Here is a 24,082-nt window from a genome sequence, read left to right on the forward strand (position 1 = left end):
GGTCATTGACCCAGGTGACCACCTCTTATCTGTCTGTGCTTGTGTGGGGCACCTACAGCTCAGAAGGTAGCTGGTAAACATTTTTTTTGATAAATTAAAATATGAATGAATGGGGGTGCCTGGTGGCTCAGTTAAGTGTCTGTCTGCCTTCGGCTCAGGTCTTGGGATCGAGCCCCTGCTTCTGTCTCTCACACTCCCCCTGCTTGTGTTCTGTCTCTGTCGAAAAAATAAATACAATCTTTTTTTTAAATAAAAATTTAGGGATCCCTGGGTGGCGCAGCGGTTTGGCGCCTGCCTTTGGCCCAGGGCACGGTCCTGGAGACCCGGGATCGAATCCTACGTCGGGCTCCCGGTGCATGGAGCCTGCTTCTCCCTCTGCCTGTGTCTCTGCCTCTCTCTCTCTCTCTCTGACTATCATAAATAAATAAAAATTAAAAAAAAAAGTTAAATAAAAATTTAAAAAATGAATGAATGATGATTGTTAGCCAAGTAAGGTAGAACTGTCTTAAAGGATGTTTATTTCCTGCCCCCTTTATACATAACTAAGACTTGAGCATCCTTTTGACAAAGACAGTTTTCTTCTTTCCCCCCACTGGTCTCCAGCCCCCAGGATGCAGGGGTGTTGAAGACAAGTGGTCTGGGAGCCAGGACACGCTGGCCTTCTGTCCCGGCTGGCAGTTCTTATGGGCAGGTCTCTGGGGTCTCCGGGGCTTCCTCAATCTGCTTTCTCTTGGGCTTTGTTTTGTGAGGAAGTTTCCTTAGAGAACCTGAAAAGGGAAGGTGAAAGAGTCCTGATAACATCACAAATCGTAAGAGAATCTCAGCCTGTGACATTTAGGGGGTGTGGTAGGGACAGAAAGGAAGAGTAACAAAATGTTATCTTCACTTGCAACATAGTCCCTTCCTCTTTCCTCACAGGAACCCTGCGGCGTAGGAAGATGGTATCACCCCCATTTACAGATGAGGGATCTCACCTAAGCACAGAGTCCACCCAGCCCAAAGCCCTAGGCAAGTTGGGGCACAGTCAGGACTAGACCACATTTCTTGACTCTGAGTCCTCCCCACACCCAGCTCAGATTTCATGCCCTACTTCCCAGGACATGCATAAAAAAACATCTGGAAAGTGCTAGCAGTAGCGAGGACAATGTGATGTTTATATATTCTTGTTTTTACTTATCAATATTATCTTATTTTCTATGCTATGCTTATGTTTTTAGGAACAAAATGTTATTTTAAGAATTACATAAAAACCCATCCAAGGCTTTTTCCTATTATTCCCCATCCTGCACTTCTGCAACCTGCTCTTCCATTCACCTCCAGGCCCAGACTGTGTGCTCATCACCCCTCACCTCTGTACACACCTTTCCTCTTTCCCTCCCTCCCCCCTTCTTCTCCTTCTCCTTTTCCCTTTCTTTTTTATCTTTGATCTTTTAAATTTTTAAAAAGATTTATTTATTTGAGAGAAAGAGACAGAGAGAGAGAGAGCGAGAGAGCATGAGTGGGGCGGGGGGAGGGGGTTTGGGGGAGAGGGATGGGGGAGAGGAAGGGGGGAGAGGAGGAGCAGAGGGAGAGGGAGAAGCAGACTCCCAATTGAGCAGGGACCCTAAAATGGAGCCACCCAGGCACCCCCTTTACCCTTTATTTAAAGCCTGTCCCAGAGTAACCTCCTTTAACCAGCCTGTCCTACCCTTTGCCCTATGGCCTCGGATTGCTCCTTTGTAAAAGGGGAGTAGTAATACCCATCTCCTGTGAATGCTGCAGGGGTTAGGGTTAGGTAAATAAAGAGATGCCAAGCACCTGGTATGGGGATAGGCTGGCCCCAAAGCCCAAAGCTCACTTTCTTTATCTGATTCATGAATGACTTGGCATGGGGTGTCTGAGTGGTTCAGTCAGTTAACCATCTGCCTTCAGCTCAGGTCATGATCCCAGGGTCCTGGGATTGAGCCCTGCATCAGGCTCTCTGCTCAATGGGGAGTTTGTTTCTCCCTCTGCCCCTCCCCCCTCACTCATGATTTCTGTCTCTCTCAAATAAATGAATAAATAAAATCTTTTTAAAAAAGGATGGACTGGCTTTCATCCCATTGTATATTTTGCTTCCTCAATTTAAACTGTAGGCAGCAGGGCCAAGGGCCCTCACAGAGCCCAGAGAGGGTTCTGGGCCTCAGTAATTGTCTGACTCATGCCCACTGCCCCTGCCCTGTTCTCACTCCTGCTATTCCACTCGGGGTAGCTGTGACCGGTGGCAGAGGCCCAGAGAGCTGCTGACCTGCATCAGTCCAGCCAGCCTCTCAGAGGAACACCTAGGGCCAATTTAGGACCACATTTTAAGATTCTAGGCCAGTTTGCCTTCACTTCCTCCCCCAGTAGCTAAGCAAGACCAGCTAGCTAACTGTAGTCCCAGAAGCCAGATCCAGAAGAGTGAGGAGTACGTGGCTCCAATATCAGTGCACAGGAGGGGACTTCATAGGTTCCAATTTTGGCTGGGACCCCTCCCCGAAGAATCTCTGTCCCCTAACCCCACAGCCTCTACCCAGAGGGCCAAGCAGTGCAGTCATGGCAGAGACCAAGGCTGCTGGGAAGGCCATGCCCAGGCCATCTGACTTTCTCCGCACTGTGGGAATGAAACGCTCTCTTAGCCCATATCCCACCTGACACTGAGAGTGGGCATCCTGCCACTGCTGGGACAATTCCTGAGAATCCCCACTCTTGGCTGCTAGAAACAGTCTCTGCTTCCAGTCCTACAGGAAAGTACCTTCGGTTAAGTTGAATCCTTAACTGAAAAAGGCAGGATCCAAAATGGTATGTATGGAGACCTCGGGAGGGAAATCCTACAGAACACTGAAAGAAACTCTAAACTCTTAACAGTTGTGGCCTTTGAGTGGTGGGTGACTTTTCCTGTCTCCTGATTTATGCTTATCTATACACTGCAAACTTGTTATGATAAGCATACCTGCAGGGAGGGGGACAAAAAAAAAGAGAAAACAAAGTGCAGAGGGGGAAGGAGAAATAGAGAGGGAAATGCAGGGTAAAGATGGAAAGGGGAGCTCATCTGGCTGCACCATAGCAAGGCCCCTCCTCCAGGCGCGCCCCCAACTTAAGGGCATTACCTTTCCTGACCCGGGTCAGGGATGTGAGCTCCCCCAACAGAGAGGCCTCTCCGTGGGGAGCCTGCATCTTGGACAGCCTCTCCTTCATGCCGCTGATGTTATTGTGCAGTCCCCAGGCGCTGCAGAGCTTGGGCAGGTTGTCTTCCTGGTCCGCCAGCAAGGAGCTCTCCGGGACGTCCAAGGGGCAGACCGCCACCTGCAATGGGCCCATAACGTTGAGGAGAGTGTGGAGGAGAGACAGCTCCACCTTCCAGAGGCCCAGCCCTGCCCTTGTTAGGAAATTACTGTGGTTGGCTGTGCCTCACCCCTGCCTAGCCAGCGGAAGGAACCAGTCACAGATGGGGGAAAAGAAAGGACCGTGGGGGACATGCAGGCCAGGCTGCCAACTGTGTCTTCTTGGGTGGTTCCTTACTTTGATATATGTCCCCCACCTCTTTTTAAAGTTATATATAGGGCCTCTCTTATTTGATTTAAGTTTTTATTTAAATTCGATTTAGTTAACATAGTGTAATATTGGTTTCAGGTGTAGAATTTAGTGATTCATCACTTACATACAACACCCAGTGCTCATAACAATACCTTAATACCTGACACCCATCTAACCCAGCCCCTGCTCACCTCCCCTCCAGCAACTCTCGGTTGCTATACTTGTCTACAGCTCCATAGTTAAGAGTTCTCCATAATTAAGAGTCCCTTATGGTTTGCTTCCCTCTTTTTTTTCCCTTTCTCTTATTTTCATCTGTTTTCTTAAATTCTACATGAGTGAAATCATGATATTTGTCTTTCTCTGACTTATTTTGTTTAGCATAATATACTTTAGCTCCAAACATGTCATTGCAAATGGCAAGATTTCATTATTTTTGATGGCTGAGATTGTGAGATAGATAGATATACATCATCAGTCAATGGACACTTGGGCTCTTTCCATAATTTAGCTATTGTTGATAATGCTGCTGTAAACATCGGGGTGCAGGTACCCCTTTGAATCACTGTTTGTATCATTTGGGTAAATACCCAGTAGTGCAATTGCTGGGTTGTAGGGTAGCTCTATTTTTAACTTTTTGAGGAAACTCTAAACTGTTTTCCAGAGTAGCTGCACCAGTTTGCATTCCCTTAACAGTGTTAAGAGGGTTCCCCTTTCTCCACTTTCTCACCAACACCTCTTTTTTCCTGTGTTGTTAATTTTAGCCATTCTGACAGGTGTGAAGTGCCATCTCATTGCAATTTTGTATTTCCCTGATGTTGAGTGATGTTGAGCATCTTTTCATGTGTCTGTTGGCCTAGAGTTATGGTGTCTCATGTGCTTGTTTGTAATGAAACAATGGTATTTGTTTCAAAGTCCTGGGCAGGGGCACCTGGGTGGTTCAATGGTTGAACATCTGCCTTTGGCTCAGGTCATGATCCTGGGATCTTGAGATTGAGTCCTGCATCAGGCTTCCCTAGGGAGCCTGGCTTTTCCCTCTGCCTGTGTCTCTGCCTCTCTCTGTGTGTCTCATGAATGAATAAGTAAAATCTTTAATTAAAAAAAAAAAGTCCTTGGCAAAATTAAAATTGAGAGCCTAAAAATATTTTTTGAAATTTTCCTGGCCAGTGAAATCGAGAAATCACTAAAATGACACCTCATATTCAGAAGATTCACTGAAACGATCTACCCATTCATGTTCAGAGGAAAAAACAGAGACCCAGAGAGGGAAAGGCTTTGGTTAAAGCTGCACAGCTAGAGTGGGGTGCCGTAGTTAGAGCAGGGCTTTCCTCTGAGCAAGATTACATTTGAACCCAGGTCTTCCCTCCATTTGCTATGTGGTCTGGGTTATGTTATTTTAACTCTCTGCGTTTGACATCTTCATTTACACACTGTGGACACTAATTCTAATTACCATGTTGGGTTACTTTTGAAGATTACAGGAGGGAACATAAAGTGCCTGGCACATAGAAACTGTTACCTATGATTATTATTTTGAACTAGTGATCCTCAAAGTGTGCTCTGTGAACCCATGGGGGCCCCTGAAATATTTTTACCTCACTGACCCCCTGAAAAGTGGGGTCTATTCAAAGTGCAAGAGAGAAACCAATGGATTCTAATGTAACCCAGTGTGAAGAGGTCATTGATAAAATCTGAGAAAGCTACATACTTTATATATGATTTCAACTGTATGACATTCTGGAAAAGGCAAAAACACTGAGACAGTAAAAAGATCAATGGTTGCCAGGAGTTTGAAGGGAAAGAGTGGAGGGGTGAATACGTGGAGCAAAGAGTTTTTAAGGCAGTGAAACTATTCTGTATAATATTGTAATGGTGGATATGTGTCATTATGCATTTGTCAAAACCTATAAGGGGCACCTGGGTGCCTCAGTTAAGTGTCTGCCTTTGGCTCAGGTCATGATCTCAGGGTCCTGGAATGGGGTCCTACATCAGGCTCCTGGCTCATCAGGGAGCCTGCTCCTCCCTCTCCTCCCCACTCGTGCTCTCTCTTGCTATCTATCTCTATCAAATAAATAAATACAATCTTAAAAAAAAAAGTATAGAATGTACAACACAAAGAGTGGGCACTAATGTAAACTATGAACTTTAATAATGTGAACTTTTATAATGGGTCAATACTGGCTCACTGATGTAATAAATGTGCCTCTCTAATGTAAATGCTAATAATGGGAGCAGGAGGGGATATTAGATGAGAAATCTCTGTACTTTCTATCCATATTTTCTGTAAACCTGAAACTAAAAATATTTATATATTTTAAAATTCATTGATTTGGTTTCATTTATTTATTTATGAGAGACAGAGAGAGAGAGAGGCAGAAACATAGGCAGAGGGAAAAGCAGACTCCCTGCAAGGAGCCCCATGTGGGACTTGATCCCAGGACCCCAGGATCACGCACTGAGCGTGACAGCAGACTTTCAACCACTGAGCCTCCTGTGTCTTCCTCATTGATTTGGTTTCAGATTCCACATTGCTACTAAGTAGCTGCCACTTGCTGAGTTTTGGTATCAAGGAAAAATATCCACGACTATGTGACAAGGCTAATAGAATTCTCCTCTCATCTCTAAATATACATCTATCTGTACAGGCTGGGTTTTTTTCAGTCAAATCACTGATCTTAAGAGATTGCAGAAACGATTATTTTTTACTAAGACAGACACTGAAGAAGTTTGCGAAAATGTGAAACAGTGCTACTCTTCTCGCTCACTAAATTTTGTTTTGGAAAATATAGATATTTCTTGTAAAAATGATCTATGTTAAAATGCAATGGGCTCCTTGTTTTTATTGTTAAATGGATTAGTAAGTACATATTTGAATTTTTTCTTTAGTTTCAATTTCAATTAGGGCAAATATCAATAGATATAACCAACATAAATGCTTTTGGGCTTTTGGGGCTTCTCGATAGCTTTTAAGAGGGTGACCATGACTTGAGACCAGAATGTTTGAGAGTGACTGTTTTTGAACAAAGCCAGGCCAGGCTCTGTTGATAGTCATTGGAGCCTTCCCCAAGCTGGCTGTGCCCTTCTGCCCCGACTCTGCCATCCCCACCCATAGCTCCTCAGGAATGTCCCTGCACCTGTTACCATCAGGGTGTGGGTGTGGAGAGTGAATATGTATCAAGAACATGAAGCTAAGCCTCTGCCCTCTTCAGCCCCATTTGATCCCCTGCAGGGGTAAAGATAGGGGTAGTGGGGTCTTCCTGAGGCAGTGTGGAAATGAGCAGAGGGATGCTGGCGGTATCAGAGGGCCCCCTCAGCCCCAGGCCTCCCCCCATAATCCAAGAACACACCAGCCAACCCTCAGCTGGGCCCGGGAGGAGCTTTCCTGAGCGCCTCACCAGGAGCTTGGCCGTCTGGTTGCTCTTGGTGTACTTGTAGAGCCTGCGAAGCTGTTTTGCCTCCAATTCTGAGAAGAGAGAAACAAATCGCCAGAGCATCCTGCAGGGGAGAAACCACGGCTAAGGGAGGCAGAGCACAGCCCCCTTTGCCCTTCAGTATTAGTCTTGTGTTCAGGACCCACCCAGGGAGAAATGGGTCACATGCTGCTTCCTTGGATTTGGTTGGACACATGGAGAGATGGAGATTTGCTAAACCTTGAATATCCCATCCTGGTGATGGACACCCACACCACACAGCAGTTGTTCCATCAGAGGTTATTCTCCACAGGGTCAGGAGAGTTCTTTGTCCACTGTGTATGCAAGCTGCCATGAATCAGCACTGCCCTGAATAACTAAAGGACTGTTCTCTCCACCCCTTTTTCACCATGCTCACTCCAGGATCCTGACACTTTCACATAAAGATGAAGGACTCAAAGATTTTGACTGAGGTGTGTCCTTGAATGGAAGGGCGTGGGTGGGGCATGACCCAGGAAGGGGTATAGTGGGAAGAGCAAGGAGGCCGCCCTACTTCCTCCAGTGCTTGATTTCCCAGGTTCGGCAGTAGTGCTGCAGAAAGGTGTTGATGTGGTCCCCTAGGACCACCAGGCTCTGCTTCATGTACTTTAGCTTCTTCTTCTGGGGAAGGTCCTTGGGCAGGTTCAACTTTCGCAGGAACTTCTTCAGTGGCCTTAGATATTCTTTACACTGAGGAAGCAACAAATGAAGTGAGGGACTATAGGAGAGAAGAAGAGGCAGATGGGGAGTCCCAGGTAAACAGCAGCCCTTCTGGGCCAGGAAGTGTTAAGTGAGTTAGGTAAGGAGACTCTAGTCAAGGTTTTACCCCACTTCCTTCCCAAAAGCACGACAAGTGGACAGTAAACTATGGGTTGAGGCCTTCCAATTTCTGTCTCTGGGGGAGGGACAGGGAGGAGGGACAGAGTCCCTTACTTACAATTTTGAAGGTGTCCTGGCCCAGGCCCTTGGCATGGCGTACAAGTGAGTCTCCAGTGCGGTTGGTGCTGGAGCTCTTCTCTAAGAGGTGTACATCTGTCACCTGGGAGGAGGCAGGGGGCAGTGGTCAGTCGGGGGGGTCGGGGCTTAAGTGAGTGCTCCTAAGGGGCAGTGCTAGGCAACCGGTGGTCCAAATTCCAGCCAACGCCCTTCTCCCTTTTCTCTAGGACCTCTTCCTTGGTCCAGCCCTGAGGCAAACAAGCCCTTCACAAAGAAACCCATTCCTGAAGATCCCTGCTTAGAAAACCTAGAATGCCCTACCCATTTCTTTTATAATAATTATAGCACAGTATAGTAGCTAATTTTGCAAAGCATTTGATAAACATGAACTCATTTTGTTCTCCCACAAATTCTGCAAAGTGAGATATCCTTATCCCTGGTTACAGATAAGAACCCTTTGAGGCACCAAGAGATTTAAGGAACTCCTTGAGGGGAATGAGCAGGGAGTCATTTACTCCTTCATTCAGCAAACATTTAGTGAGTGCCCAAGTCCCAGGCCTGCCTTTAACCTCTAGTATCAAGCCATGGTAATGGGCACTCAGAAAAGCACATGACAGTGATGGTAATGAGAAAAAGCTTTCTGACAGCAAAAGTGGGGCCAGAAAAAAGCTAAAAATTAAGGAAGACAAAGTGACTATGAAATAATACTTGCAGTCAGAGCACAGGATTAGACTGACACGGTAGGATTTGCACCTGACCTTTCAAAAGCCTCTCAGAAAAATAAGCATTAATCCCCTCTTGCCTGTGTTCAGGGGGAACAAGAAAGATCCAGGCCCAGATCGCTCTGGAGGTGGAGACCAGGGAAAGGGAGAGAGGTCAACGGAGAGAGTATGGAAGTTCGACTGCTCCAGGCCCCAGAGAGAGGAGGCGCTCGAGCGGATCGACTCCACCAATACACCACTCACACCGACACAACCATGCACGCAGACCCTAAGGCAAGTGTACACACTCATGTGCAGACACATTTGAGCACTTTTGTCTCCATAACCAACAATCATTTTGCCAGGAATCTATGTCTTTGATAAATATGTTTGAAGGAGTTAACATCCTCTTGTTCTTTCTGTCTCGTGCTGACTCGTGTATATCACCATCTTTCCATCATGTTCTCTGCTTTCCAAGACCAGCCCCCCACCAAGGACTCCCCTTTCTCCTCTCCCTCACATCCTTAGCCCTACTTCACCTTTAATGGCTTGTCCCCTTCAGCCCCTTGCCCACAGGAGGCCTCCGTCTCAACAGGTGCACTGGTGGACTCCAGAATGGCAGTCCTTCTGTTCCCTCAGGCTTCTGACCTACTGCTTCTGTGACCTGAGTGTCTCTGGGAGTGGGCAGGTTGGCTCCAGAACTCAGAGCAAAACCATGGCAACTGCCAACACAGAGCCAGGTTCCCCTCCCCCTCCCCAACCCTCATTCTCAGGGGTGGCCGCCAGCCAACTCCTTCAACTGGGAACCCGACTGGGGAAGTGAGTAGGATGTGCTGGGCAGACACAGGACTTTGTCAGAGCTCACCGCTGGCCAGGGGGGTGGGAGACGGCACCCCCGCTCCCAGGAGAATGTCAGAGGCCCGTGGTGGTGAACCCTGGTAAGACCTTTGAAATAAGTTTCCTGCGTGTGCACCATCCATGACTCCTGGGGTACACCGCGGGGTCCCCGAGATGAGAGCCATGGTTTCTAACACTTCATTCTAGTTTGGCGACAAAGGCCTAGAAAGTGCACGGAGAAAATGGAATCCAGTACGTCTCTCCTGAAACGGATCTTTTGTTCCTCTGCAGCCTCCAGGAAGTTAGTAAGCCCGCGGCGCTTGGCGTCGGTTGAGGGGGGTAGCGTTTTTAGGAGGGGTGCAAAAAAATACAAGCTACCGTGTATTATCTCAGTTAATCCTCACAACAGCCTTCCCTGAGGTGGGTGCCAGCGGCGATCCCGTTGCACAGAAGAGGAGCCGAGACGCATCGAGGTCGGGGACCTGCCTTAGGTCCGCGGCCACCAAGTGGGGCGCGGGGCTTTCGGTGGGATCCAGGCTGCTCTCGCCCGTCCCCCCGGGATCTGAGGCCCGGAGAGTCGCTGCTGCCGCCGGAGTCCCGGCGCCTCCCAGGCCCGCCCAGCCGGGAGCTCCTCGGGGCTCTCCGGGGTGCGGAGCCCCAGCCGCGACCTCGCCCCCCACGCGGCCGCGGCGCCCGCTCGCCTCCTCCCTGGGCGCGCACGGCGGGGCGGCGGCGGCGGCGCCGCGGGGACCGGGGAGCCTCGGCCTCCTCGACTCCGTCTTCTCTGCGGGGACGCTGAGCTCCGCGTCCTGGCCCTTGGCCTCGTGTCCTCTAGGCCCGGGGTCCCGGCCCCCTGCCTCCGCCGGTACTGGGTCGGACCCGCTGGGCCCCCCGAGCGGGCTGGGCTCCCCGCCGCGCCCCGCCCCGCCGCGCCCCGCGAGGGCCTCCCTCTCGCCATCTGGCGGCCGTACCCGCTCATGACAGGGACCCTGTGGCCCGGACCTTGGGGAGCGCGGGGGGCGCGGGGCGGGGGGACTGGCCCTCCTCCAAACTGGAAGCTCCGTTGTCTGAGCTCTACACCCGGACTATCTTGCCGCTGCTAGGAAGGAAAATTATATCGGCAAGAGTAAGGAAAAAGGGGGCTCTCTTACACACTTCTACTGGGAACGATGCACATTGTTAAATGAACATTCCCTTGGGCCCACAAATTCTACTTCTAGGAATTGGTCCTAAGGAAGGATGATGTATTTCTTAGGACTATTACAGTGGTGACGATTTGGAAACAACTGAAGTGTCATCTGTAGGAAAGGGTGAGTAAACTGTCGAACACCAATACTTAAAAATACTGCTCTACTGGGACGCCCGGGTGGCTCCGCGGTTGAGCGTCCGCCTTTGGCTCAGGGCGTGATCCTGGGGCCGGAAATAGAATCCGCAACCGGCTCCCTGCAGGGAGCCTCCCCTCCCTCTGCCTGTGTCTCTGCCTCTCTCTCTGTGTCTCTCATAAATAAATAAAGTCTTAAAAAAAAAAAAAGGAAGAAAAGAAAAGAAAAAAGGCTTGAAGGGTACACTTCAAAATATAAAGGGTGATTTTTCACTTTTTTTTTGCATATTGTCTGCATTTTTAAAAATAATGAATATGCTTTACATTACAGTCAGAAAAAAAAGGAGAGCTGAGTCTGTTTTTAAAAGTTACTCACAAGGAATAAATAACATCATTAAAAATGTTATATAATGATAAGTTTAAAAACACAACACAAAAGAGTATTATACTATAACTCAGATAAGTCGACATGATTATGGTCCAAGACTGGAAGAAAACAGTAGAAAAAAGGAACAAGGAGTTAAATATAGATATAGATATTATATATCTATTCCTCCCCCTGCCCCAAATAATATTTATGATTCAGAAGAAGCTAAGAACTTCAAAGTTTATCTGTCCCTGCCTGCTCCCTCATCCCACTCCACTTCTCCTTTTCCCTCCCAGAGCCTCCAACAAGTCCTAGACTCCAGATGCCTGCCCTATTCCCATAATGGTTTTATTATCAACCATAGGGAGTAGCCTGAAGAGACAATTGAGCCTACCAGCAGCTAGGAATGACTCAACACTCAACATTAAAACAAAAATCCATCGCCTTTGGGAGACATTCTTCTAAATACAATTGGTTAGCATAAAATGACACTATAGGGCAAGTCAACTCATTGAACTGAGTTATTCTTCCAATATTTAATTAAAAGAAAAAAAAAACCTCTATGTGCCGTGTACCTCAGGCAGGTGCAGTGGAGAAGGTGAGGTTAAGGATGTTAATTCTCTCTCTCTCTCTCTCTCTCTCTCTGTCTCTCATGAATAAATAAAATCTTAAAAAAAAAATAAAAAGATTTATTAAAAAAAGGGACGCCTGGATGGCTCAGCGGTTGAGCGTCTGCCTTTGGCTCAGGGAGTGATCCTGGAGTTCCGGGATCGAGTCCCACATCTGGCTCCCTGCGGGGAGCCCGCTTCTCTCTCTGCCTGTCTCTCTCTCTCTCTCTCTCTCTCTCTCTGTGTGTCTCATGAATAAATAAAATCTTAAAAAAAATAAAAAGATTTATTTAAAAAAATTAAAAAAAAAAAGGATGTTAATTTGTTCACCCTCCACTATGAAGGTTGGTATATTCCTTGATGGTATGGGCCAGTTTCATAATGATCATGTCTCACCCCTACCCTCTAGTGACCAAAATCTTGTTGTATGCCCTAAATTCAGTGGACAGGGAAAATGACTCTTGGCATCTACTGCCTACACTTCCCCTCATAGACTTGAAGATCTCTTTCCATATCTCTCTCTGGGTTTAAGAGTGACTCAGACTTTTTATTCCCCTAAAGAACTCTCTCTCTATCCCTTTCTTTAATAAGAAATCCAAGAGTATCTTAGCATTGCCAAAAGAAACCTCTTGATCTTGCTCTGAATTATCCAATTAGAATTGTATCAAGTCTCCAAGAAAAGGAGGACCATTCAAATTCCTACCATAGCTGAAGTGCTGGGTCTGGAGGAAATGTGACAGTTCCCAGCTGAGGGCCAAGGTATCCCTAATCCAAGGCCACGAGGGACTCTTATCACTACCCAAGACAGAGTCTCTTAACATGAGGTCCACTGATAGGCCTGAGGGAGTCAATAAACCCTTTGAAACTCTTAACTAGCAAGTTCTATGTGGAGAATCATAGTCTTCATCAGCGATCAGAGAGGTCTGTAGCCCTAAAGAGGTTAAGAATCAATGATCTAAGAGGTCTAACCTACTTCTTAGCAGTAGTTTTCAGGTGGGTCTTTACATCTGAGCTCATGGAAGCTCTCAAATGGAGGTAATGTGAAAAATGCCAGAAACACAGTTGATCTAGAGAGAAACAGGATAAAGGAAGAAGACAAGGGGGTTTTTAAGTCCTACTAACCATATTTCAGACCTGACTCAAGAAACCAGTGACTGAGGAGAAGGCCAGTGAGATCCTTGCTTTGTCCAGTAAAGCTGAAGTATTGCACCCCCTGCCAGCAGCCTGCGCCCTTCCCTCACCAGTAGGAAGGAAGCTCCTGCACTAACCTGAGGGTAAGAGCCTGTCAGGATGGAGCCTGCTGGCGTGACACCTTTCCCTCTCACCTTGGCAGGATATAGTACCTCTCTGTATGCTGATCAGGAGCGTCTCTTCATCTCTCTCCTCTCAAAATATTTCTCAAAAATAGTTGGTTCTTTTTTCTTCACTCTTATCTGCTGTTTACTATAGTTTTCCATTTATGGAGCCCTAGTTTAATTTCACTTTGGGTTTTTTTGTTTTGTTTTGGTTGTGGTTTTTTTGTAGCAGTGTTTTAATTGGGGCTTTATGTGCTTTAAAAATATCAGGATATCAAAATAACACCACAGAATGGCAAACATAACTTCAGAGCATTTTTTTTTAAAGATTTTATTTATTCATGAGAGACACACAGAGAGAGGCAGAGACAGAAGCAGGTTCCCTGCGGGGAGCCTGATAAGGGACTCAATCCCAGGACCCTGGGATCAAGATCTGAGCCTAAAGAAGCTGCTCAACCACTGAGCCACCCAGGTGCCTCTGATTGTGTAAGTTGATGGAGGTAATTAAATTGAGTGTGGTGATCATTTCAGCATATATACATACATCAAATCATTATGTTGTACACCTTAAATTAATACAATGTTGTATGTTAATTAAAATTTAAAAAAAATTTTTAAATTTTTTTAAAATTTTAAATTCTTCAGGTGATAGGGCCCATCAGGGCTCAGCGGTTAAGCATCTGCCTTTGGCCCAGGGTGTAGTCCTGGAGTCCCAGGATCGAGTCCCACATCAGGCTCCCTGCATGGAGCTTGCTTCTCTCTCTGCCTATGTCTCTGCCTCTCTCTCTGAGTGTCTCTCATGAATAAATAAATAAAATCTTAAAAAATAAAAATAAAACAAACAAACAAACAAAAAACCAGAAAGGGCCCATCAGTGTGCCTGACACATAAGAAGTGTTTGGTTAGTATTTACCTTTCACTGTAGACCATGAGCTCCTTGAGGACAGAATCCTGCTCAAATTAGCTTTCTATCCTCCAAATCTCTATTGCAGGAGCTCAATAAATGTTTGTTGAATAAGTGAATGAATGGATGGCTGTTCCCATGATAAATGGAGAAAATGTTATCTTAACAGTGAGCACCAGAATTACTTTTAGGAAAGGAAACAACTTCACTAGCTGAGGGCATAAGGTAAGATCTGAGGCTAAGGCAGGAGCCTTATCACGAAAAAGAGGTAGTGAAGCTGCTTTGAAAGAGAAAATGAGAAGAATTTGGCCTTTGGTTTTGCTTTTGACCTAGAAAAGGATGTCAGAAGCCAGAGGAAGAGAGAGGGGAGCACTACAGAGATAAGATGAGAGGTTGAGTCACCATGGGATGAGGTGGAGGCTCAGTAGCTGGGTATGACACTTCCAATGAGGCATGCCTGGGGAAGAGTGGCCCACAGGATGAATATGGGTTGTATCCGTTTTCCATAAGGTATGAGATGCAACATTTCATTAGGACCCTCTGTGTCTACCCTACTCAACAGCTTTAGATTTGTGTCTGTTTTAGAATGAGATGAAGCAAAGAGAAGCCAGGCTATCCTATTTTGGGCCCAGGCTGCCAGTGAGAGATAAGGGGCAACAACAAGATATGGTACAGAGACAAAAATGGGGCAAAGGGAAGAAACATGATCAGAAATGACCACTGTGATGACATCAATTCCTGGGAATTTGTAGAGAAAACTAGAAACTCACTTTAGACTTCCATGGTTTATAGATTGGTGACCCAAACCAATTTTCTCTAGATGTTAAAAAGCTAGGAGTCTTGGTTGCCAATGGATTACATTCAATTATGTTGAAATTTATATAGCTATGTAATATTCCACTGCTTAACCAGTGGATATTAATATAATACACTTTGGCTTATTCCTATAGTTCAGAGAGTATATTCCTCTAGTTCCTATATACTTTGAGAAGAGTTTTGTGTTTTTCGACTCCTGCTGGAATTAGGAATGTTCTGGATAAATCCATAAAATCTAAGGCCCTTATACAATTACCCTACTCTCTTACAAAATGTTTTGTGATGTCCAACAAAAGTTGAGCTATCTAAAGGAGAGAGTAGGGCAGCCCCGGTGGCGCAGCGGTTTAGCGCCGCCTGCAGCCTGGGGTTTGATCCTGGGGACCCTGGATCAAGTCCCACATCAGGCTCCCTGCATGGAGCCTGCTTCTCCCTCTGCCTGTGCCTCTGTCTCTCTCTCTGTCTGTTTCTATGAATAAATAAATAAAATCTTAAAAAAAAATAAAGGAGAGAGTAGGGAAATGGAATGGCAGTAACAGATAGTGGAGAAGCCTGGGAAACACTGCATTAACCTAGTGATGAAGGTTAACATTACCAATGATGTCATGTGAGTATCATGTACTCCCATATATGATGTGTTATGAGAAGAAGACTTCAGGGGTACCTGGGTGGTTCAGTTGGTTAAACATCCGACTCTTGATTTCGGTTCAGGTTATGATCTTCAGTCATGAGATCGAGTCCCACATAGGGCTCTGTGCTCAGAATCTCCTTCAGATTCTGTCCCTCTCCCTCCTCCTCTGCCCCTCTCCCCATTCATACTCTCTTTCTCTCTAAAATAAATAAATAAAATCTTTAAAAAAGAAAAAGAAGAGGGATCCCTGGGTAGCGCAGGGGTTTAGCGCCTGCCTTTGGCCCAGGGCACGATCCTGGAGACCAGGGATCGAGTCCCAGGTCGGGCTCCCTGCATGGAGCCTGCTTCTCCCTCTACCTCTCTCATTCTCTCTCTCTCTCTCTCTCTCTCTCTCTCTGTCTATCATGAATAAATATATAAATAAATAAATAAAAGAAGAGAACTTCATTTCTGCAATATTATTGTTTTTTAAGATTTTTATTTTAAGTAATCTCTACACCCAACATTGGGCTCAAACTCATAACCCTGAGATCGAGTTGCATGCTCTACCTACTGAGCCAAACAGGTGCCCCCTGTTGTATTCTTAAAAAAAAAAAAAAAAATTATCCCAATCTAATAATGAGAAAAAATCAGACAAAGCCAGGTTGGGAGAATTCTACAGGATATCTGGCCAGAACTCCTCAAGATTGACCAGGTCATAAAAATAGGGAAAGACTAAGAAACTCTCACAGACTAGAGGAGACTGGGGCGACATGACACCTAAATGTAATGTGGTACTCTCAGTTGGATCCTGGAATAAAAAATGAACTTTATTAGATCCAAAGCAAACCTGGAATTTAGATAATATACTAATGTCAATTTTTTTAGCTTTGACAAAAGTAGCATGGGAATTTGTTAACAATAGTGGAAGTTGAGTAAGGCGTATACAGGAACTTTTTATACAATCTTTACAACTTGTCTGTAACTCTGAAAGTATTTCCAAGTAAAAAGTTTATTTAAAAAAATCTGAGGGCCCCTGGGTGGCTCAGTCAGTTGGGTTTCTGCCTTCGGCTCGGGTTGTGGTTCTGGGGTGCTGGAATTGAGCCCCACTTTGAGCTCCCTGCTCAGCAGAAAGCCTGCTTCTCCCTCTCCCTCTGTTGCTCCCCTTACTTGTGTTCTCACTCTCTCTGTCAAGAAAATAAATAAAATCTTAAAAAAAAAAAATTACATCTGAATTACATGGCCTTTGGTCTGACCCAGGGAACCCACATATTCTTATGTTTAGCTTTTCTGTTTAAGGGAATATAATTACATGGTTTATTTGTGCCACCTGACAGAGTACATTTCAAGGAATCTTCATTTATTCACCTCAGGAAATAAACAATAACACTTTTTCTCTAGGTTCTGCTAGCCTACAAAAAAGAGACACATTCACATTCCAGGAACCTGGTACCAGGAAAGACATTCTCCATTAGGCTGTTTTGGTAGGATCAAACCTGACTTCCTTTTCAGGTCTGCCCTCTGGGATAATTATTCATGGATGCTTCATTTGTGCAATAGTAATATATAGAGATCGAGTGCACCTCTGTGCAGAACTCTGTCCTGAATACTTACATAAGAAAGGAAAACACATACAACTGAAGTGATAGCACTAAGATTATTGTCAACCTGGTAAGTGTTTTCTGGGCAGCCAATAAGCCTATGATGGCCATGAATGAATTTGTTAAATTCTAAACTGGGACTCCTACTAGTGATTATTCTCTGCTTGTCTGGGGATTGTGGCACTGGCTAAAAAGACCAGTTTTCTATTTAAGTGTCTTTTTCAAACTGGAAACATGAGAAGATTGTTTCTCGGCAGCCACTATTTTTAGAGTATGTGCTCCGGGAGCACAATAGTGTTGCTTCAAGGGAGCTAATCTCAGTCTCTTTTGAGGCAGATGTGCATCCTTCTACAATTTCTCTAAATAAGTCCAAGTCACACTTACAGATACCTTTGGCATGGTATGTAACACAAAGACCATTGAAAAGCTGTGTTTCCGCATGGCCAAAACCCCCTCTCAGAAAGGGATCTTTCCCAGACCAGCTTTTTAAGGAAATGAGATGTGGAGGAAGGTAGGCTCAAGTAGGAAGTGATAGTGCCTTCTCATAGGCATCTGGGCAAAGGAAGACCTAAAGGGTCTTCTCTCAACCCCCAAAAGTTAATATAAAGATCAACTTAAGACTTGTCCCTGGAATTAAAAATATCAAAAGACTAATGCTTAGGACATATGTTGTATGCATCACCTTGAAAAAACTTTTTACAGAAAAGTTGTTAAAAAACCAAAACACAACAAAGAATACTTGTACACACTCAGATTCATTTCTTAATGTTTTAATCAAGTTGCTTTATCATAGCACTCTCCCTCTTTCCCATTCTGTCTCTCTACACACACACACACATTACACATATATGTACATACAACATATATAGTCTAGAAATGTGTGTGTTGTGTGTGTAAAAACTTTTTTTTACCTGAACCATTTAAAAGTAAGTTTCAGGGGTGCCTGAGTAGCTTAGTAAGGTAAGCGTCTGCCTTTGGCTCACATCATGATTCCAGGGTCCTGGGATCAAACCCCTTGTCAGGCTCTCTGGTCTGAGGGGAGTCTGTTTCTCCTCCCTGCTTGTGTGCTCCCTCTCTCTCTGTCAGATAAATGAATAAAATTTTTTTAAGTAAGTTTCAAAAAAAAAAATGTAAGTTTCATACATCATGGTCCCCTTCCCCCTAAGTAACCCTGGTGTATATTTACTAAGGAACAAGTATTCAAGTCAAGAGATACTCTATTTGATGGTGCCTGGCTGGCTCAGCTGGTGGAGCATGAGACTCTTGATCTCAGGGTTGTGAGTTTGAGCCCCACGTTGGGTGTAGATTACTTAAAAAATAAAATCTTAGAGAGAGAGAGAGAGATACTATATTTGATGAAACACACCCAAAGAGCCTCATTCACACCTGGATCAGATCTTAGTGATGAGATCCTACAGTCCAGGCTTGAACCTGATATCATAATGCAGATTTGGGAGAAGGGGGTGAATGTATATTGCATACAAGAGAAATATAAGTCCTTGTGACCGGTGGCAGGCTGTGGCACAGCCATTCCCTTGAGCCTAGGCAGAACTTTGTGACCACATCAATGTCTAGAGTGCAGCAGAAATCACATTGTGTTACATCAACGCTAGGTCATAAAAGGTGACACAGCTTAAGCTGATTACTCCCTCCCCCGACTCCATGAATGTATGCAGACACTGCACACCTTGGGAACCTAGCCACAGTGTTATGAAGGAAGAGGAAGCACATTACATGTGTAGTTGTTTCAGCCCACAGTTCCAGCTGAGGTCTCAGCCAACAACAGGCACCAATTGTCAAGCATGTGAGTGAGTGAGCCTTCAGAGGATTCCACTCCCTAGCTTTCAAGCTGTTGCTGTTGACTGGATGGAGCAGAGGTTAACTATCTTTGCTGAATCTTGCCCAAATGGCAGATTCATAAGCAAGATATGTTCTATGCCACTAAGTTTTGGGAGTAATTTCTTGTGCAGCAATAAAAATCAGAAACACATGCAATGACAGGTACACTCACATGTAGAAACAAATATGTATGTACCAGCATGTAATTACACTTAGTGCTCTAAGTCCTTCAGAATAATGTAAAAGTTTGAGATCAATGAGGGATGGTGTATTGAAGATGGAGAAAATCCTTATATTAATGTTTGCATAATGCAAAATTGGGTGCAGTTAATAAATGCACACAGCGACCTATAATTAGAATTTAAGCCTGCCCACCTTTGTTTTTGTTCCATATCCACAGAAACTAGAAGATTTGGGCTAATTTAGCACTGTTTTTTTGGAAAGGTTGCCCATGAGTCTGGATGTGGTCTGAGCTACTAATGAAGAGAATTTTTCTGAGTGGGGGAAATTGAACCCTTTTCCTGTGGAATTTCTGGGGACAATCTTAGTATCTATTGGGTACTCCCTCAAACTTTGGCATTAATTAATTAGGATGTCAGTATTACTAAAGTACACAAAAATATGTGGGCCTAAAAACAATCTCTCTTGAGTGACATCCAGCCTGAAGTTCATGCACAGGTAGAAATCTAACTTCAACTATTAATTATCATACTTTAACCTAATTCAATTCATTCTTTTAGAACAAATTTTAAGGGTGCCTATTGTCCCCAGAACCTCCTGACAAGTATTGTCTATTGAGAGATCAAAGAGATCATAACAGAATAGTAATCTGATGCAAAACAACCAAGCTCTTAAAATCTACCTGAAACCATTCCTCAAATTCTTATAATTCTCACCAAGTGTTAGAAGTGAGAATTTTTGGGCAGCCCAGTGGTTCAGCGGTTTAGCGCCGCCTTCGGCCCAGGTTGTGACCCTGCAGACCCGGGAGACCCGGGATTGAGTCCCACTTCAGGCTTCCTGTGAGGAGCCAGCTTCTCCCTCTGCATGGGTCTCTGCCCTCTTTCTCTCTGGGTCTCTTATGAATAAATGAATAAAATATTTTAAAAAAAGAAGTGAAAATTATTATCTTGCTAGTTAATCATGCATTTTGATTTTTCATTTGTGTTAGTAGCTAGCTTTTTGTTCATATAAAGGGCATTTCTGATGAGGCAGAGCTGTTTATCTTTTGAGTTCTACTCTGTTCCTTTATTCACACTTTTTTTCTTTCCTAGAATGCTCGTTCCTCTTTTTTTTTTTTTTTTTAAGTTTTATTTGTTTTAGAGGGGGATGGGCAGAGGGAGAGGAGAAGGATCATGCTGGCCCAAAGTGGCACTCAGTCCCAGGTCCCTGAAATCCTGACCCTGAGATCACGACCGAAACCAAGAGTTGGCCACTCAACTGACTGACTTACCCAGGCACCTCTCACTCTGCACTCTTCTTTGCTTTCCTACCTTACTGGTTTCACCTTCTCAGTCTTTTTTGCTATTTCCCACTTCTGAACTTTTAATGTTGGAAGCCCCAGTTACCTTGGAGATCTCATCCAGTCTCATGACTTCTAATATCATGAATCTCTAATACTCCTCAATTTATATCTCCAGCCAGAACCATTTCTCACTTCAGACAAATATTTAACTCTCTATTCAACATCTTTGCTTGGATGTCTAATAGGCATTTCAAAAGTAAAAGTTCTAAAGCTGAGCTCCTGAACTTGCCCCACAAACCTGCCCCTCCCTATTATCTTCTATATCTCAGTGAATAGCAACTCTAGTCTCCAAGTTACTTAAGCCACCAACTTGGAAGTGGTTATTCTATGACACATTCCGATTCAGTCTATCAATAAATCCTGTTGGCTCTACCTTCCAAATATTATCTTGGACTCAACTTCTCACCCCTTAACCCTCCCTGCCTGGAAATCTGCAGTAGCCTAACTGGTCTCCCCATCTTTACCCTTCCTTCCTTCCTTCCTTCCTTCCTTCCTTCCTTCCTTCCTTCCTTCCTTCCTTCCTTCCTTCCTTCCTTTCTTTTTTCTTTTTAAGTAAAATCCATGTTGCTCAATGTGGGGCTCAAACTCACAACCTGGAGATCAGGAGTCATATGCTCTTCCAGCTGAGCCAGCCAGACACCCCTGTCTCTACCCTTTCATCTCTTTTCTCACTCTAGTTCATTTTCAACATATCAGAGAGATCCATTTAAAGTGTATGACAGATCTCTTCTCTATGCAAAATCCCACAATGGCATCCCATTTTCTAAATAGTAAAAGCCAAAGTCTTCCTGGAGGATGTGCCTCTAAGCATTTCCCTCAGTGTTCAGTCACACTTGCTCCTTACTGATCCTTATACCTGCCAGGATGCTCTTGCCTCGTTGCCTAGGATATCCACAAGGTTTACTCCCTTGTCTCCTTTAGATTTTGGCTTAAATATCACCTTTTGGCTCCTCTCTGACTATTCTATTTTAAATAGCAACCTTCATCTTCATGCTATTTAAATAGCAACACTTCCTATCTCCTTTCTCTGAAGTTTTTCTCCACAGAACTTGTTACCAATGCACTTACCGTTATTTTACTTATTTTGTCTTTCTTTTTCCACTAAAATGTAAGTTTAATAAGACCAGGATTTTTTCTTTCTTCCTTTCTTTCTTTTTTAAAGATTTTATTTACTTATTCACAAGAGACAGACAGTGAGAGAGGCAGAGACACAGGCAGAGCAAGAATCAGGCTCCCCACAAGGAGCCCAATGTGGGACACGATCCCAGACTCTGGGATCAGGCCCTGCCCCGAAAGGCAGACGCTCAATTACTGAGCCACCCAGGCATCCCTGACCAGGATTTTTTCTTTGTTTAATTCCATATCTTCAGTACCTAGGACAATGCCTGCTATATATTAGGCACTTTGCACTTGTTGAAAGAGTGAATGAATGGCTGATTTCTTACTTTGTCTTCGAGACTCCCATCCCCCAAGGCTTCCCTCCCTCCCCCATTCCTTTATTTTGGACTCTCCCTATTTTCAGTTCCTATAATATACTATATTTGTCTTGATCATAGTACTTCCTAGAGCTTTAAAAAGAATCCTTTTTGTATACCTTAGGGTTTAGCACAGTCCCTTGCACACAGAAAATGATTAAATTTTAAAATGAATTATTTGCAACATTTATACCAAATACAGGGCAGTGAGAAGATGTTAGATAGACATGAGTGAGAAACTTCTCAACTTCCTCTGTTTTTATATGAATTTCCTTCCTTTTTCAAAGAAACCCAGATTTGATTCCGCCCCCACCCCTTGTATGCCAGTAGGTGAATATAATTGCCGAAAAACTTTTGGCCAAATACTATTTTATAGCTTTCAAATCCTTTTGGAGGAAAATATTGGGATTTTTAAAAATCTTAACTGTTGCATCAGGACCAACCAAGCAAAAAATTTTATCTAAATCTTGATCACAACTCACATACTGCATATCTAGCTTCACCTACTAACTGCTTTGAAGACTAATGATTTACCCTATCATCACTCCCACTGTGAATGTCAGAGTTTTTGAATTATACCACAATTACTAGCTATTAAATACCTACATGTGGGCAGGTACCTCTCTGTATCAGAATTTTTGATTAACACATATTTTTTGAGCAGTTTTAGGTTCACAGTAAAATTGAGCAGAAAGTACAGAGGTTTCCCATATAACCCCTGTTCTCACACATGCATAGCTCCTCCCATCAAAATAATATTAATCAAATGGAAGCCTGGAGTGAAGAAAGGGAGGACAATTAGACAAATAGCAAACTGCTAGTTCAGTAAAGGGTGGAAAACAGAATAGAAGCATTTATTAATAGCCAGGTGAGAAAAAAACTCAGCCTGAACCTAAAAATAAAAAGATTTGAGCTGGCAAGAGAATGTACATTTCAAGAGATAATAAGATAATAGGATTTAAGAACTGGAAAAAGCCTGATTGAATTTAAATCCTCATCTACTAGACAAAGAAATCAAGGTCTAAGGTATACAGCTAGAGTTGGCATTTCTCAAACATCTAACAAAGCATATTAGCTGGACTTCAGATGACTTGATAAAGCTATTTATACTCTAGAAACTGAAGTAAGGCACAGCTTATCTGTTCAGACCCGGATTCTGTATTATTCTGTGTTTTGACTGCTGATTAGAATTCAATTAATGTACTTCTTCTTAAACTTGGAGTTTCTATTTTGATGGAAAAGACTGGCCTAAGAGTAAAATGTAGTTGCCATATTAGAAGGAATAAGATCAGATGAGGACAAAAGAGAAGCTGCTTGATTTTTCAGGAGCTAACAACAACAACTACTGTGAAACTGTCCACAATACCCATTCCCTAACCTTTGTAAACTATTAATTTCAAAGAGACATAAATACAACTTCATTGCAGTTGGGGTGGAGGAGGGCAATTTGGAGTATTATAAAAGAGTGAACGTTTACTCATAGGTTCAATGTAGTAGAAATGGTTTGCCAAGCTTGGATTGTGGGAAGACAAAAAAAGATTTTCTGAAGTAGATCTAAGTTAAAGGCCCTCACTTTGAATGTGTTACTTCTTTGCCATTCTTAGTTTTAGCTTATGTATCTTGTGAGTCAGAAGCTCTTAGGGAATGGGCCCTGTTGAAATTTTGCCAATTTTAGGCACCTTTTAAGTAATGATAAACAGAAACGAGAAGCATCTTTATTTATTTTTTTAAAGATTTTTTTTTTTTTAATTTTTATTTATGATAGTCACACAGAGAGAGAGAGAGAGAGAGGCAGAGACACAGGCAGAGGGAGAAGCAGGCTCCATGCACCGGGAGCCCGATGTGGGATTCGATCCCGCGTCTCCAGGATCGCGCCCTGGGCCAAAGGCAGGCGCCAAACCGCCGCGCCACCCAGGGATCCCTATTTATTTTGTTAAAGATTTATTTATTTGAGAGAGAAAGCACAGGAACGGGGGTGGGGGGGTGGGGGGGGGGAAGGAGAAACAGGCTCCCCATCTGAGCAGGAAGCCCCACAACTCAGGCAGCTGAGAACGCTGAACCATCTGAGCCACCCAGGCACCTGAGAAATATCTTTAAATGCAGCTGAGAGGGATCCCTGGGTGGCGCAGCGGTTTGGCGCCTGCCTTTGGCCCAGGGCATGATCCTGGAGACCCGGGATCGAATCCCACGTCAGGCTCCCGGTGCATGGAGCCTGCTTCTCCCTCTGCCTGTGTCTCTGCCTCTCTCTCTCTCTGTGACTATCATAAATAAAT

General features: G+C 44.3%; 2 protein-coding genes and 1 long non-coding RNA gene across 5 annotated transcripts in view; 2 read left to right on the forward strand and 1 right to left on the reverse strand.

The window, feature by feature from the left end:
* Window positions 1-490: 490 nt before the first annotated feature.
* On the reverse strand, window positions 491-9,697 carry C9H17orf64 (chromosome 9 C17orf64 homolog). Of its 2 annotated transcripts, none has more exons than XM_038547990.1 (6): window positions 9,483-9,697; window positions 7,918-8,019; window positions 7,495-7,670; window positions 6,879-7,026; window positions 3,108-3,303; window positions 491-767 (listed from the first exon to the last, which is right to left on the reverse strand). In XM_038547990.1, the coding sequence occupies exons 1-6, from the start codon at window positions 9,591-9,593 to the stop codon at window positions 682-684; spliced, it is 819 nt and encodes a 272-aa protein (XP_038403918.1). In that variant the 5' UTR covers window positions 9,594-9,697; the 3' UTR covers window positions 491-681. The 2 variants fall into 2 exon arrangements, with proteins under 2 accessions (XP_038403918.1, XP_038403919.1); XM_038547991.1 differs by having other exon boundaries at window positions 6,927-7,026; window positions 9,483-9,633.
* LOC111097415 lies at window positions 9,319-10,032 on the forward strand. The gene is made up of 3 exons (XR_005364634.1): window positions 9,319-9,555; window positions 9,662-9,755; window positions 9,864-10,032. It is a non-coding gene; the product is annotated as an uncharacterized LOC111097415 (long non-coding RNA).
* Window positions 10,033-18,632: 8,600 nt separating this feature from the next.
* Window positions 18,633-24,082, forward strand: part of USP32 (ubiquitin specific peptidase 32) — a 217,917-nt gene continuing 212,467 nt past the window's right edge. For both annotated transcript variants that reach the window (XM_038547992.1, XM_038547993.1), the window contains exon 1: window positions 18,633-18,777. In XM_038547992.1, the coding sequence (XP_038403920.1) occupies window positions 18,636-18,777 (142 nt within the window). In that variant the 5' untranslated portion in view covers window positions 18,633-18,635. The remainder of the gene's footprint in view (window positions 18,778-24,082) is intronic.

The sequence above is a fragment of the Canis lupus genome, chromosome 9 (genome assembly GCF_011100685.1).
Source record: "Canis lupus familiaris isolate Mischka breed German Shepherd chromosome 9, alternate assembly UU_Cfam_GSD_1.0, whole genome shotgun sequence".
NCBI lineage: Eukaryota > Metazoa > Chordata > Mammalia > Carnivora > Canidae > Canis > Canis lupus.

What these genes read in the sequence shown, in the direction of transcription:
- C9H17orf64 (XM_038547990.1), bottom strand. Translation starts at nt 9,593, where the DNA reads ATGGTGCACACGCAGGAAACTTATTTCAAAGGTCTTACCAGGGTTCAC. An exon ending in TCCCACCCCCCTGGCCAGCG is followed by an intron (nt 8,020 to 9,482) that starts GTGAGCTCTGAC and finishes GCCTCCTCCCAG; the next exon opens with GTGACAGATGTACACCTCTT. An exon ending in GCCAGGACACCTTCAAAATT is followed by an intron (nt 7,671 to 7,917) that starts GTAAGTAAGGGA and finishes TTGCTTCCTCAG; the next exon opens with TGTAAAGAATATCTAAGGCC.